The sequence below is a fragment of the Musca autumnalis genome, unplaced genomic scaffold, assembly GCF_047663935.1.
Source record: "Musca autumnalis isolate F117 unplaced genomic scaffold, ASM4766393v1 scaffold_4, whole genome shotgun sequence".
In the NCBI taxonomy this organism is placed as follows: domain Eukaryota; kingdom Metazoa; phylum Arthropoda; class Insecta; order Diptera; family Muscidae; genus Musca; species Musca autumnalis.
This window is the reverse complement of record NW_027411977.1, coordinates 141791253-141806149: the sequence shown is the minus strand read 5'-3', so window position 1 is coordinate 141806149 and position 14897 is coordinate 141791253. Positions and strand designations below refer to the sequence as shown.

Genomic DNA, 14897 nt, shown 5'->3' with positions numbered 1-14897 from the left:
ATTTGAACCGACAAAAATGTTGATTAGGATTAAAGATCAAAAGTTTTGCGGAGGAGATACTAAAAGGAATGGATCGACATTGACCCTTATGGAAGTGGATCTCCAGCCACAACATATGGTGCCATAGGGGGTTTTTACACTATACGGGCTGTTTGCTCAAGAAGTATGGACTTGCCCCTAAAAAACTGTTACCATCGTAATAGAGGCAGCGAATGCAAGTTGCTTCAACAAAAATCAAAGTGATTCGATATTATGTCACAAAGTGAACTTATCCGAAATTTTGTGTGGGAGGTACCGGATGGAGTGGACAAATATAGTCCATATTTGAACCTGATCTATATCTGGTAGAAATATTAGGATGTGTAAAGTATAGACCAATTCGGCCACTCCCTTCAAGAGTTACCGTACGAACAATTTTTCCGAACATTTTTGAACTTTTGTGGGGGAGGTACCTGAAGGAGTGGATCAATATGGCTTATCTTCAAACTTAAACTATATTTGGACAAAATATTACTAAGGCCATATTTTGGACCGAATCGGCAGATCCGTTCGAGAGTTGGCCTCCAACCACCTCACACGGTGTCATAGGGGTTTTTTTGCAACTTTCAGGCTATTTTTTGTCAGGATGTGTGGACTTGCCCCTGATGAAATTTGTACCGTCGTATGGAGGGCAGTGAATACAAGTTGCTAAAACAAAAATCAAAGCGATTCGAGAGATGGCCCTAAACTGAACTTTTCCGACATTTTGTGTGGAAGGTACCCGAAGGAGTGGACCTATTGAGACCATATTGGAACCTCATATTACTCTGGTAGAAAGTTTACGCTATACAAAGTATGGACCAAATCGGTCACTCCCTTCAAGAGTTATCGTGCGCACAAACTTTCAAACATTTTCGAACTTTTGTGAGGGAGGTACCGGAAGGAGTGGACCGATGTAGGTCATCTTCGAACTAAAACTTTGTTTGGGCAAAATATTACGAAAGCCAAAATTTGAACCGAATCGGTTCATCCGTTCGAGAGTTATCGTGCGCTCCAGCCAGCAGGACAGACAGACGGACGGACATGGCTAGATCGACTCAAAATTGTCTGAAACACATTTCGTCCAGACATACTTGGGGTCTAAAACCATTATTTCGATGAGGCACATTTTCATCGTATCAAAGTGTATATACCCTCCTTAGCCTAAAGGCTGAGGGTATAACAATTTTCCAGCTTTAACTTCACTACATTTTATGTTTCTAAACATCAGGGACCTCTGCAAGGATAATCAAGTACCAAAAAGTCGTACTTTACCTACAAAAGTCCTTCAAATAAAGCAAAAATGTAGTGTGGCTGAAGGTGTTTGAATAGGAATTTGGTCTCGACTCTGAACGCCATCTACCTTAAATGATGGAACTAGTTAACATATATTTTTGTTTCGTGTAAATTATTATTAAATATTCTCTATCCAATAAATTAATGCACTTGTTTCTGCCATATCTGCTATAAATAATGATTTTACTCATTTTTGAAGAGTGTTCGAATATCATATTACTGAGTGGGCAAGGCAGACTGAACAGCCCCTGATGACTGTTGTTTCGCATCGAATTACTTTTGGCATGATTTGACGCACTAAGCTCAACTCGGGATGATATTTTTTTACAGGTAGGTCTCATCACCCTGATCACAAATATATAAAATTTGTTGTGGAAGTCCATACTTCCCGAGATATGGGGCTCTGAAGTTGCGAAAATACTCAAAAAATTCACAATATAAGATATTTTCTTCTGTAGACTTTCTGTAAATTTTAACTTCAAGTAAAAATCCAAAGATTTTACACTTTATTTCTCCAATAAAACATCAATTACAACAAAAAATATTGTAATATCCGCCTACTTTCGAAACTTGACGTGTCCATCATCACACAGTGATAATGGGGTGCGTACAAAAAATTAATAACTTGAAGCTTCCCATAGGTGTTTAATGTGGTACGGAATTATAGTATTTCCAGTATCGATTTATTTGGACCGTGCACGCATCTTTCTGCGCTTACGCTTCAGCCTACGCATACGCTTCTTACGCCACTTAGCTCTCATTGTGCTTCTATACTCGAAGACGACTGATTTAGAAGTATTAAAGTTAATTCTCGCCCTTTAGTTGTACAACTGATTCCTATTATAGATCGCAATCTTTCCTTTCTTAGTAAAAAAATAGATCTTTGCATTTTATAGAAATTAATTTCTTTGTTTATTAGTCTCTTTATAAATCTTTAATAATTCTAGCAAATGCATAACTATGTATTTCAATAAAGACAATATTGATAATTTAATTTAATAATAATTTAAATTCCAATGTATTTTGATTACAACAACTACTTGTAAGGAAAAACAAAAATAATTTAATTATGGCCATGTTGTGATCAATAACAAAAAAAGATGAAATCGCAAGGAAATTGAAACGATTAATGCGAATATTACGTGGTTTGGTTTCTTGTGGTGTAACACGAACAATATTTGTTAATATTTATGTATATAAGTTGCTGTTTTTTTAAATAAATTACTTTGGTTTTGATGTTGTAGCTTAGGGTTGATGATTTCATTCATTGTGTACTTTCCGCCTAAAAATTTTTAAATTGCAAAAATAAATGCACATTTATTTATTGTTGCTTTAAATAAGATGTCAATGAATCGCGGTCTCTTTCTAACCAGGCTGCATTAAGGCGTATAGTTTCGACAGCTTGTGAAACAGTTCTTTCGGTTCCAGGGAACTGTTTGGTCTTAAAGAACTCTTCTACTTCAATGGCACGTTGCTCGGAAGCGAAATTCTCAATAAGATATTTTATGAGGCGAGCTAATAAAAATCCTCCCTGAAGAAAAAAGAGAATAAAATGTTATAGAGAATTACAAATAAATAATACAAATGACTATGAATTGGTCAGAAGAATTGAACTCTAGTTATTTTACAAAGTAATTAAAAATTAAAATAAAAGTTTCCAAAAATAATTGTAATTGCATTCGTCCAGCTTTATCAATCCATAATATTCGCGATGTTTAGGCCAGAACCATAATTCTTAATCACATTATCAAATTAATTTTCCTTTTTCTCATTATAAAATGTGTTATATTACCATTGTTAATATTTAGCTTTATTGAATTGTATCATATTGAATTGTACTGTATCGTGTGCATAAGGTCTTAGTCAACCGGCGCTTTAAGCTATATTTTATAAGTTAAATTTATAAAATATATTCAGCCCTATTCTGAACATTCCCATGGGAACTGTTTCCCATGGGAGCGAAATTTCCCATTCCCACGTTTTCCATATTCTAAACGACGTGGGAAGAGCAAACCGTGGGAGCTGAAATTTCGAAATTCGAAATAAGTTACACCAAATTATTATAGCATACTTTTGGGAGCTGTTATTTTGTTTTGTTATACAAAATGCCTATTTGCATTGAATTCGCGGTTTTTGAATTAGATTAGCAAAAGCACAACTCACTTAATTCAACAACCGTGCATTGATTTATGGATTTTTTAAGTGAATGGAGTCAACGATGTGTGATGTTGTTCTAATAAGCACATTTTCTTCAGAATGTGCGAATTGGTGTAAGCATTTTTTTAATTAGTAGGCAAAAATAATTTTTGTGTATAAAGTAATTGTAACGAATTTAAAAATTGTATGTTGATACGGAGTAATTTTAGTTGGGGGTTTTACGAGTATATCGCTAGTTTTACTTATTCCTAATGATCGCTAGAACTCGTATTTTGCATATTTAAAAAAAAAATTCAAAAAGATAAATTCGGATATTTTTCTCAATTATTACATATTTTTGCGTGTTATTACATATCATCACCATAAATTTTCGAAGAGGTATCTCAAAAAAAAAATAAATAAATAAAATACGTTTTTGATTGAATCTAAAACTAAAACACATGCCCTTGCAAAATTTCAAGCTTCTACGTTCAAAAATAACGATCCTATTCAAGAAAAGGCATTTCGGAAAATGGAATAGCATTGCAATAATTTGGCATATATGTATGTACGTGATCGTTGTCGTGTCGTTGAGGAGACTAACACGTTTTCAATAGAACGTTAGTCGTCTGATTTAAAAAACTCGAAGGTTATATTACGAAAATGAATAAAAGTTGTAAAGATTGAATATATTATGGTTATTTTCCAATATATTTTAATAATTATTGCCAAAAATTCTTTTGAAATTGATTTGTTTTTACTTGCTGTGCTGCGTTAACAGAATCAACCATGACTCTTTTTCTCGTATTTCAATACATATGTTCTGTTCCAGAACTGCAAAAATCTACTAATTTTTACTACTTTTTTTGTTTTGTTCGATAACATAAAGGAAAATTTTTTATTGGTGTAAAACAGTTAGATTCTTGCAGGTTTTTGTATCATATAAGAATATGCAAAATCCGAACTCTACTAATGACATATTTTACAGTACATTTTGTATGCTTTTATTAAGCAAACACATGGCGATTATAAATATTTGCAATAATTTTGTCGTGTAGATGTCTTAAAATAAGAAATTTCATAAAAATATGAAATTTCTTGAAATTTTTTTCAAACTCCCACACTGTTTGCTGGGGAGATTTTTCCCACAAAAAGACACAAAATTCTCCCACAATTCAAGATAGAGAATGTATACTTTTTTTCCATGGGAACAAATTCCCAATTCGAACTTCATTCAGAATGAGGGGAGATGGGAAATGGGAAAAAACTCCCACAAAATTTTGTTCAGAATACGAAAATGTGGGAATGGGAAAAAATTCCCAACTCCCATGCGTTCAGAATAGGGCTGATTGTAAATTATTGGTAGGATTTTACTAAGATTCACACTCTGATATTTTAAATTTAAGTTTGTTCTATCCCGTTTGCTTACTTTTAGTATTAAGATTTTAAAGTACTCAAATGTGATATTTTATCCCTTAAATCCAACCAATAACAAAAGGTATAATATTATTGTTATAATGGCCAGTAATAGATTCCTATATTTCATAAAAAGAAGAGGATACTGAAATTTGAACCAGTTTTAATATTAAAATTCTTTCCAAACATTGAAAAAACCTAATATAATTTGTTTCGGTTTCAGTGATTTTCTATTTGTCTCGTTTGATTATAATTACCTGATATTGTTCCAAAAGTTTTTGGTTGTTATCCTTAAAGAATTGCCAGGCCATATCACGTCCTTTTGGATTTACTGCTACGGCAACTATTACGAAAACAGAGTCTTGTGCACGTACCTCGCCCTAAGCAAATAAGGATATTTGTGTATAAACTATTATTTTGTACTTTTACGACAAAAATTGATAATAACATACCGACATGGCAAAATCGATAACTTTGCGCAACAAATCAACATTTCCAATACATCCGAGGGCACGTGATATGCGATCTTGCTCTTCGTGTAAATCGGTGGCACGATATAAAGCAAGCATTTCATTGAAAATGCTTTCATCACCATCTTGCAATACAGCTTTGTAGCACGTTGAACGTAAATCGGCGGGTACAGGGCAAACATTATTGGCATGATCACGGAAACTGAAAATGAAGAAACCATTTCATTTTATTATTTCTCTTCTTATTTCAAATCGTAAAAACTTTAAATATTACCGTTTCTTGGCTTCTTCAATGATGTCCTTGCAACGGAACGATACCAAACGGGATAGAACAAGGCTACGCAATAGTGTATCCAAATGATTCTCACCTTCACGAACCTCCCAACCAAGGCGTTCAGCTACTGGACGATAGAGCTTTTCTCCATATCTGTTGAAGTGGTCCATAAGGTCGGTGTGTGAAATAAGGATATGCAAATTCGATAGCGAATTTGTAATTGCTGTCCAAACTGTGTAATTTGTTTCGTTGCGGTACGAATCAATAAGCTCCAATACTTCTGCAGTGCTAGCTTGACCGGCTTGTACCATGGCGAACATATCATCGATAAGACCTAAACGGTCCAGGGGTGGCAATTCCATGTTACGAACGGCTGGCATTAGTTTTTCCAACATATCCTTGGAGTAACGTGTACGATAATAGCCCACTGTCCCAGGATTTACTTTGATCCAATCATCAGGACTGACATCATCCAAGGTAACTTCCATTGATTTTTCATTTAGAAGGAAGGTTTTTGCAATTGCTTGGGGATTTTTAGAGGTGGATACGGTAATTGGTATAACCCAAATATAATCACCATCAGGTTTAGATCCATCGGCGGTAAATTTGCTTTGGCTGAGACGCAACAAACGTTTGTTTCCATCCAATTGTTGATCTTCAACACTTACAACGGGGAAACCTTTCAATTTTATCCATGTAGACATGACTTCGGCCACTGGTTTGGAACTAGCCTCTTGCAGGGCAGCCCACAAATCTTCAGTGCAAGTATTCTTATATTGATGTCGTGTCAAGTACGTGTGCATACCTTTGCGGAAGTCAGCTTCACCAATGTAGTCGTGTAACATGCGAATAACAGAGGCGCCTTTGTTGTAGCTAATTTCATCGAAAATTTCATCAATCTCACATGGATGACCCACAGGAACCTCAATGGGATGGGAATTCTTTAGAGAGTCCAGTTCCAAGGCACGTGTATACATATCGGTGACAAATTGTGTCCAAATGTCATATTCCGGGAACAAATGGTTAACACAAAGGAATTCCACAAAAGATGCATAACCTTCATTTAACCAGAGATGTGTCCACCATTCCATTGTGACCAAATTTCCTGAAAAATTAATAAAGTCAATATAAACAAAAGACCAGTTCTACTATTCGATGCAATTACATACCGAACCACTGATGAGCAATTTCATGGCCCACTGTAAGGGCAATCGATTGTTTGCGCATTAAAGATGTGTTCTTGGGATCCACCAAAACAAATGTTTCACGGTAGGTTACTAAGCCCCAGTTCTCCATGGCACCTGCTGAAAAGTCAGATATCGCAATAAGATCCATTTTGGGCAGAGGATATGCAATATTAAAGTATTCCTTGTAATAGGGCAATACTTTTGTGGCCACTTCCAAGGCAAAAACACCCTGTTCTTTTTTCCCAACTGGTGTATAGACTCGCACCAAGACTCCATCTTCCGATTTCCCTTCAACAAAATCGTATTCACCAACCACTACGGCCACCAAATAGGTCGACATGATGGGTGTACGATCAAAGCTAATGCGACGCAAGCCATCCTCAATGGTATCCTCTTTGACAGCCGGCATATTCGACAAAGCAACACGATCTTCGGGAACAATTAGTGACACATCAAATGTAGCCTTAATAGCCGGTTCATCCCAACAGGGAAAACAGCGTCTGGCATCGGTTGCCTCGAATTGTGTTACGCCAGCGTAACGTTCTTCTCCACTCTGAGTGAAATATTTGCTACGATAGAAACCCTTCATTTTATCATTAAGTTCACCGGAAAAAGTCATATTTAGCTTTGCTTCCACACCGGCAGGCAACTCCTTGTCAAAGTGTAAGCAAGCAGTTTCATTTTCTGTCGAGTAGTCGATTTTGTTTGGTTTCAAGATATCACCATTCAATTCTAAACCACTGTCGCTAATGCTTATATCCAACGCATTTAGTGTAATAACATTTGTTGCCGAATTAATCTGGAAAGAAATTAGAAAGAGAAATAATTAGAAATAAGATATAAATTATATGGCTTGACATTACAAGAAGTGGGTGGGGTGACCCTAAATCAGCGCTAATCTCACTTTACAATAACAAGTTCTAGAACATTAAATAACAAAGAGAGCATAACCCTGCTCTAAATATCTCTCCTGTAGCTAAACATATACGTTCAATACCAACTAATAGAGGGTTACTTACACTCTATTCATGTAAGGTCTCTATAATACGACTACTCTAAGATAAGAGTTGGGGAATTCGATGTCAATTATCCACTGAGTTTAAAACACTCTGGTCCGGCGCTATTTTAGTATCGGATGTCTTGCTTGCAATTCAGTTTAGTAACTTCTAAGACATTTTAATCTTTGTTTTTTTTTTTTTTTTTTTGAAAATTTACTTTGTCGGTCCATTCCTTTAGGTTCCTCCTACGCAACACTTTTGCGCTTTAATCGAAATGAAATTATTAGCAAATCATCGGCATTTATTCGTAAAGTCCACAGTCCAAAATGCAGTCCAGTCTCGATAATCCGGACTCTCGTTGATCCGGACTCTAGAAATTTTTACATTAGACTCGGTAATCCGGACATCACATACTTTTCTTACCTTGATTATTAGTTTCTTATTTATTTCATTGGAGTTTTCGTTCTTAACAATAGCAATTAGTGCATAAATAAGAAAATTTGTTCAAAGTTTTATGTCCAAATTTCGACTTACTAGAAGGACTAATTTTGAAGGCAGTTTTAGGCAAAATAAATTATGGTATTGGGGTGTGCTAATTATGTGACCAACACTGTATGTCTTTCAAAAAATTTAAAATAGAGTATGATAAATATGCATAAGTTGTAGGAAGTTTTAGATGTCAAAAGTAGTCAGCAAATGAGGAATATAAGACGTAAATTTGGTAGCCAGGGAACCTGCTTCCGGTCTTATAATGGTCCCAGAACATAATATTTGCTTAGTATGAATTTGTTCACCTTATATGACAGGTTATTATCTAGCAAAAGTTCGTTATTAATGATTTAAACTTACAAACTTATATGTTACGCTCGGCCGTTTCTCAAAATAAATTAAAAAACATACATTTCTTCTGTGGAAGTCAATACTTTCCGATATATAGTCCTCTAAAACTCTTCAATTTTCAAAATTAATCAATTTTCTAAATATAATGTGAACTGAAATCTAGATTGTTGACCACAAAATAATTCTTTTCCATATATTTAAACCTACTGAATTTGCTATTGTTACGCGAAAAAGGACCAAAATTATATTGTCCAATTTTTAGACATTTGGTCAACTTGAGACGAACTCCTAAATGGCTTTTATCTGCTGATTTTCGTACTAATATCTTGAAGTGTTTCATTTTTAGTTACAGATCCTGTCATAAAGTGATGTTCCTTTCTCTATCCTTTCGTTCGAAATTTCTATAATTCGACTATCGTCCTCAAATGAATTAACATTTTTATCGAAAAAAAATAATCTTGACCGGTATTTAATCCTTAGTGCTATGGACAGATGCCAAACTTGGTTACTAATTACCATTTCTTTTACCCAAAACTTATTCTCAAATTAGAGCTTGAAGTGATCTTTAAGTTTTCTCCTAAACTTTGAGGGACCCCAAATCTGAAAGCATGCATTTCATGACAAAAGGGATATATACCTATATCGTTGGATTCAGAATAAAAAGGACTAACTTTGGCAAAATTTAGTCAGCTAAACGAAATATAAGTCATTGATTGTTTATTATATATTTATGCCTATTAACTAAATATTATGAGTCAATGCGACTTGTGTCCATTTTAGCTGTTCAGAAATTCGCATGTAACGATGCCTCAGAATTCAGAGTATTTTTCTTATGTCTCGTCTCATTCCATAAACATAGTATTATGTAATACAAAAAGGATTTAATTTTTCAAAACGTTAATAAGATGAGATGTGTCATGCATATATGCAGTAATAATTTTCATAACAAAATTCCTCATTTTTGTGTAAAATTAACTGCAATCGAATATATCAACAGTGTAAAACAAGTTTTGAGAACAATTTTTTTAAACAAAAGTCTTTAAAAAAATATTATTTATCCATCTAATGGGTATGGCACAAATTGAAATCAATTAGTGACCTTGGTATAGAGGAATAAAAAGTGCTAAAATCGCTTAAAGCATTATACCTATTTTGAAACACGTTTTTTTTGTGTGTTCACGAATCATTCGTTCTTATCTTACGTATTATGAACAAGTATTGGAAAAGAACATTGACTCTTTTACGGGCTATACTCTTGTTATTTTTTTAGGGAATCGTATTAACGGTACTGTTTGCAAATACGATACCGGTTAAACCAGGTAGTTCGTTGTCAAGCACTTTCATTTGTATTGTTTATTTTAGGCAAGCCGTTTTGTGAATCATTCCATAACATCAGCTAAAACATGTGGTAGGTATATACCCCTACTAATGCAGATAGTTTTTGCTTGATATTTGTAGCACGACTTAAAGGGTAAACATTTAAATCATCCACACGGACGTTTTTATAAAGAAAATTGCTGTTAGGGTCAATATGTTTTGAAATATATTCGATAAGATTTGCGGTACATCAATTTTAAGATCTTTTTGCTCTTAATTTATCTTGGTGAACATCGTACTGAAAAACTAAGGATAGAATTGTGATATTCGAAAGTGCCTTTTCAAAAAGGTTTGGGTTTGATGCCAAATTAAATTCACACAAATTGGATTCGATTAAGCCATGTCCTCCCATAATTTATATTGTGGATAAAGAGAATTTAGTTATCTTTCTGTAAAATAAGTTGCTGAGGGTGTATAGCTGTCGGCAAAACTGGCATTTTATTTGTAAATACCTTTCCCACGATATAGCGATAACTGTTTAGGAATGAATGCGATATCAAATAGAAAAAGGTAAAAAGAAAGTCTCAGACCGGGAACTAAACTGAACAAATAAAGGAGCAATTTCAAACATAATCTAGTTCCAAACTAATATATGTATACACACAGACTTAGGCACGTACCAAAAAACCTCGCATCCCATTCATAACTTCAGGATAATAGGTGGTATAAATATGTAAATATGAATTTCCCACCCACAATATAAATATACAAATATGAGGGAAAACTGGACACCAAGACCTACGCAAGGTATACATTCCAGAAATGTATTTATTTGTTTAAAGTGTTTTTTCTTATCTATAAATTAAGATGAGATTTATTTTGCAAATCTCCTCAGAAGATATTATACCCATTCGAAAACAAATTGCAATAAAAAATATTTGCTTTAAAAACTTTTTACAGTAAAAAAATGAATTGTTTATTTGTTAGATTGTAGTTTAATTCTTTATCGGCATAAGATACGGAATAACTACTTGAAATGACAAAAGCTTCCAACTCGTAAAACTGTTTCTATTTTCAATTGTTTTTGTTGTTGTTGTTTTCTTATGGTTACTACGGCCAAAGATAAAACAACACACAAAGGCAATGATGATTATAATAATGCATTATTCGCCTGAGTTATGCATAAGTGAATGTGGCATTTTTGACGTTGGCAAAAAAAAAAAAAGAAAGAAAAACAAAACGCAAAACCTCTTCCTGAACACACAAAAGTGAAAGTAGAAGAAAGGTTGAAAGTGTAATCCAAGAAAATATGTTTAGCTATGATATAAAGAAAGATATTTTTGTTTTGGGAATATCTCTACTTACCTTCAATTGTACACTGGTCTTTCCCTCAAAAGTGAAAGCTTCCAGATTTGGCTTCAATTCCAATTCATATTGAGTTGGGGCCACATTAGCAGGCAAACGTTGAAATTCCTTTTGTTTATCGGATGCCATATTCCTTAAATTTTCGATTTCTTCACTCGATAGTTTATCCTTTGGTGAGGATTGATTAACGGCAGATGATAAATCAGCAGATGTACGTACCAAAATGGATCGATACTTTTCACAAAGGTCTCCAAGCAGTGGAGTCTCACAATTTTTTAAGGACGGTCTTCCAAATGTTGAAGCTTTATAGTCGCGATAAAATTGTTTCTGCACCTTAACAAACTGTTTGCCCGATATTAACGAATTGAGATGACAATTTTCTATGGGCGAGTGGATATTATATGACAATAATTAATTCTCTTAAATGTAGTTGTAGTTAAGCACAATATTAATGCACTTGCACGAACTTATGTTATTAAAAGACGGAGGACTTCAGCCAAAAGTGAAGTGTGTGTGTTGTTATTTTTGCGGGAGGAGTTTGGAGAGTAATCAACTAAAGCACACGAGTTTTATAGACTATACTGGCTTATTGGACCTCGGGCTTGGACTGGATACTCGAATTGCAGTTAACGGGATTGTTGGGACTATTTATTTTTAAAATTAAGTTTATTAGTTGAAGATTATTATGCACAAAAACAACAAACACGGTATGTACACTGATGATCGTACCTTTAAACAAATGATGCTCAACAAAATCCGTATTTTGAATATCTAAGCATACTTTAGATAAATCTGTAAAATTTTAATTGTTTTTAGTTTAATTCACAGACGATATGCATTACACCGAGGAAGAAAACTGAAATTGATTATGATGACTTGCTTTGGTCGTTGCCGGTGACTTTTTCATATACAAGAGTTGCCAAGTTTGTTTTAGGATTTTGCAAAAACAAGATTCGCCAAGTTGATTTGTTGACCACAATTGTAACGGCAAGCGATAGCGATAATAGAATGTAATTTTTTAACTGGTGATTTTAAGAAATAGGAAACATACTTTCTTTAAATTGAGATTTTAAAAATAGAATGGTATTTTTGGCATAAATTCACTATTCTCACCACAGGTAGATATTTTCGTGCTGATTACAATATTTACAATTTAAAAGAAAATTTTGTTCCAGTGCGCGAGATTTGCGCCTGAACATAGGAGAAAGTCTTAAATCCCTGGCCGAAGGCAGGCTAATTATTGGTTCGAGAAATTGATGTTCCATTAGTTCGAACTTCTGCTTTTGAACACTCTTACCTAGTACGTGTTTATCGTGTATGGAACTGTTTTCCAAGATCGCTAAGAAAGTTTTGCTATTCTTACTCCACCTATAAGAAGTTATTGAAATCACTTTTTTATGGTGAATTGAATACATAAGTTTTACTCATTGCTATGGGATCATTTATTTTTTATTTATAATTTTACAATATTCATATGGCTGGGGGGCCATCCTAATTATTGTTAATTTTTTTATTAAATCTGTCTATTCTATCATAGTTTAGCACTTTATTAAGTTAATCTTCCAATACATATTTAATTGGCCTTAAATGGCTTCCTTTGTATTGAATGTAAATAAATTGAAATTGAAATTAGATAAAATTTACAATTTAATTAAATAATATTAAACGCCTGTTAGACTATGAACTTATACTATGATTTAAACTGTCAATACAATATACATCAAATAAATCCAGTGGATTTAGAACTACGATTTATTTGACGTATATACTACGGAATTTACATTTGAAATCGAGTGGATTTGTAAGTCTAAACGTACTATCCTCTCTGGGACGGCATTTTTATTTAAAGAGAAGTGAAAGTTTTGCTTGTTTTTTGTAGTAGGGAACTCTTTTTGCAAAGGAAAAATGGCAGAAATGGTAGATTCATTTTAGATCTGTAATGCTTGGTTTACATTTACGAAATCCACTCGATTTCAACTGTCAATTCCATAGCTCAAACGTCAAATGAAATCTCATCTGGATTTCATTTGACGTTTAACCTATGGATTTGACAGTTGAAATCGAGTGGATTTCGTAAATGTAAACCAAGCATAACAAACCAAAAGCTTGTAAAGATAACGGTAATTGGCGCAATTTTTGTTCAAAGATAAGTGAACATTTTGCAACTTTTTGGAGTACGGCAAGTTTATTTTGCGATAATTTGTAAAATTGAATAAACCTTTTATACCCCGGTTACACTTAACCGGATTAACCCAGTGGGTTTGGATTTCAAATGTTAGGCCATGTTTATATTATAGCCTTTTGGAGGGTTAACCTTCTTCATGAGGGTTTGTTTGACGTATATATAATGGAATTGACACTTAAGACCCAGTAGGTTTGTTAAATCCGGTTATATATAAACGTACTATTAATTCCATAGCGCAAACGTCAACTAAATCCTCTCGAAGTGGGTTAACCCGCCAAAAAACTCTAGTGTAACCGTACTATTAGTTCTAGAACACAAATCTAGATAGTACTATCTTATACTATGTTTACATTTGCGAAATCCACTCGATTTCAACTGTCAATTCGATTGCTCAAACGTCAAATGAAATCCAATCGATTTCAGATGAGTTTTCATTTAACGTATACGCAAAGGAATTGGCAGATGAAATCGAGAAGATTTCGTAAATGTAAACATAGTATTAAGGTTCTGCAACACATCAGCTTCGTTCCCGTACTTTTTAATAGTAAAACTCGTAAAAGAGAGAAGTGCAAAAAATTTGTTCTCACACAAAAGTTTTTTGAAATAGTTCGGGAACGGAAAAACGGAAAATACGTAAAAAAAAAACTGGAACAAATGTCAAAGTCGGCGTATGAGCCAATCAGACGCCGGCAACCAATGTACTATTTTTTTACTCGCCCAAATTTGTCGTGTAAAAAGTTTTTAAAGAGAGCGTCATTCAGCGCCATTTTTGTTTAAAGAGAAGTGAACATTTTACAACTTTTTTGTGTACGGGAACGCTTTTTCGAGTAAATTGTGTAAAAGTCGTAAAAATTGTAAAAACTATTTAGTTCTGGAACACAGCTATCATTTTACATCGCGAATACCCCTATTGATTTATCCAGTGTTGCCAACATTTTTGATAAAACAACAGCAATAACAACTTGACAGCCCTCGTGTAAACATATAGGGAATGACTCTCCAGAATTTGTTTACTAGAAAATGATTATGTAAAACGTAGAACTTACCCGTTTTTGACTTCCACGCCTGTAGAGCTGTTCTTGCTCCACATCTTATCACATTTTTATACATGTTATACACGTTGTAACCACTAAAAACTAAAGAGCCGCACACAGGACGTTACTTTTCGTAATTCTAGTTCACTTAATTCACAGAGTTGCCAAAAGTCCATTAATAAAATAACAAAAGGGTACATTTTTCAATTTCATGGGTAAAATTTTAGTAAACTAAATACTAATTTCTAGCAATATGTGTATATTTTTAGATCCAATTGGCTTATTTTGAATATACGAACTAGACTCATAATCATTTTGAGTTTTTAACTGCAGATAGCTCAAGTCCTTGACCTTTTTATCT

General features: G+C 33.9%; 1 protein-coding gene across 5 annotated transcripts; it reads right to left on the bottom strand.

The window, feature by feature from the left end:
* Positions 1 to 2196: 2196 nt before the first annotated feature.
* Positions 2197 to 14713, bottom strand: Psa (puromycin-sensitive aminopeptidase). Of its 5 annotated transcripts, XM_073985802.1 has the most exons (8): positions 12047 to 12228; positions 11785 to 11961; positions 11318 to 11697; positions 6780 to 7596; positions 5611 to 6715; positions 5319 to 5538; positions 5124 to 5246; positions 2197 to 2845 (listed from the first exon to the last, which is right to left on the bottom strand). In XM_073985802.1, exons 3-8 carry the CDS (start codon positions 11444 to 11446, stop codon positions 2636 to 2638), a joined length of 2604 nt encoding a protein of 867 aa, XP_073841903.1. In that variant the 5' UTR covers positions 11447 to 11697; positions 11785 to 11961; positions 12047 to 12228; the 3' UTR covers positions 2197 to 2635. The 5 variants fall into 5 exon arrangements, with proteins under 5 accessions (XP_073841903.1, XP_073841901.1, XP_073841902.1 ...); XM_073985800.1 differs by lacking the exons at positions 11785 to 11961; positions 12047 to 12228 and adding an exon at positions 14549 to 14713; XM_073985801.1 differs by having other exon boundaries at positions 11318 to 11961; positions 12047 to 12249.
* Positions 14714 to 14897: the final 184 nt, after the last annotated feature.

Excerpts from the sequence above, each read along its gene's own strand:
- Psa (XM_073985800.1), bottom strand. The coding sequence starts at position 14,612 with ATGTATAAAAATGTGATAAGATGTGGAGCAAGAACAGCTCTACAGGCG. Across the intron at positions 11,698-14,548 it reads GGCGTGGAAGTCAAAAACGG|AAAATTGTCATCTCAATTCG; the intron begins GTAAGTTCTACG and ends ACTCGCCCATAG. Across the intron at positions 5,539-5,610 it reads ATTGAAGAAGCCAAGAAACG|TTTCCGTGATCATGCCAATA; the intron begins GTAATATTTAAA and ends CTTCATTTTCAG.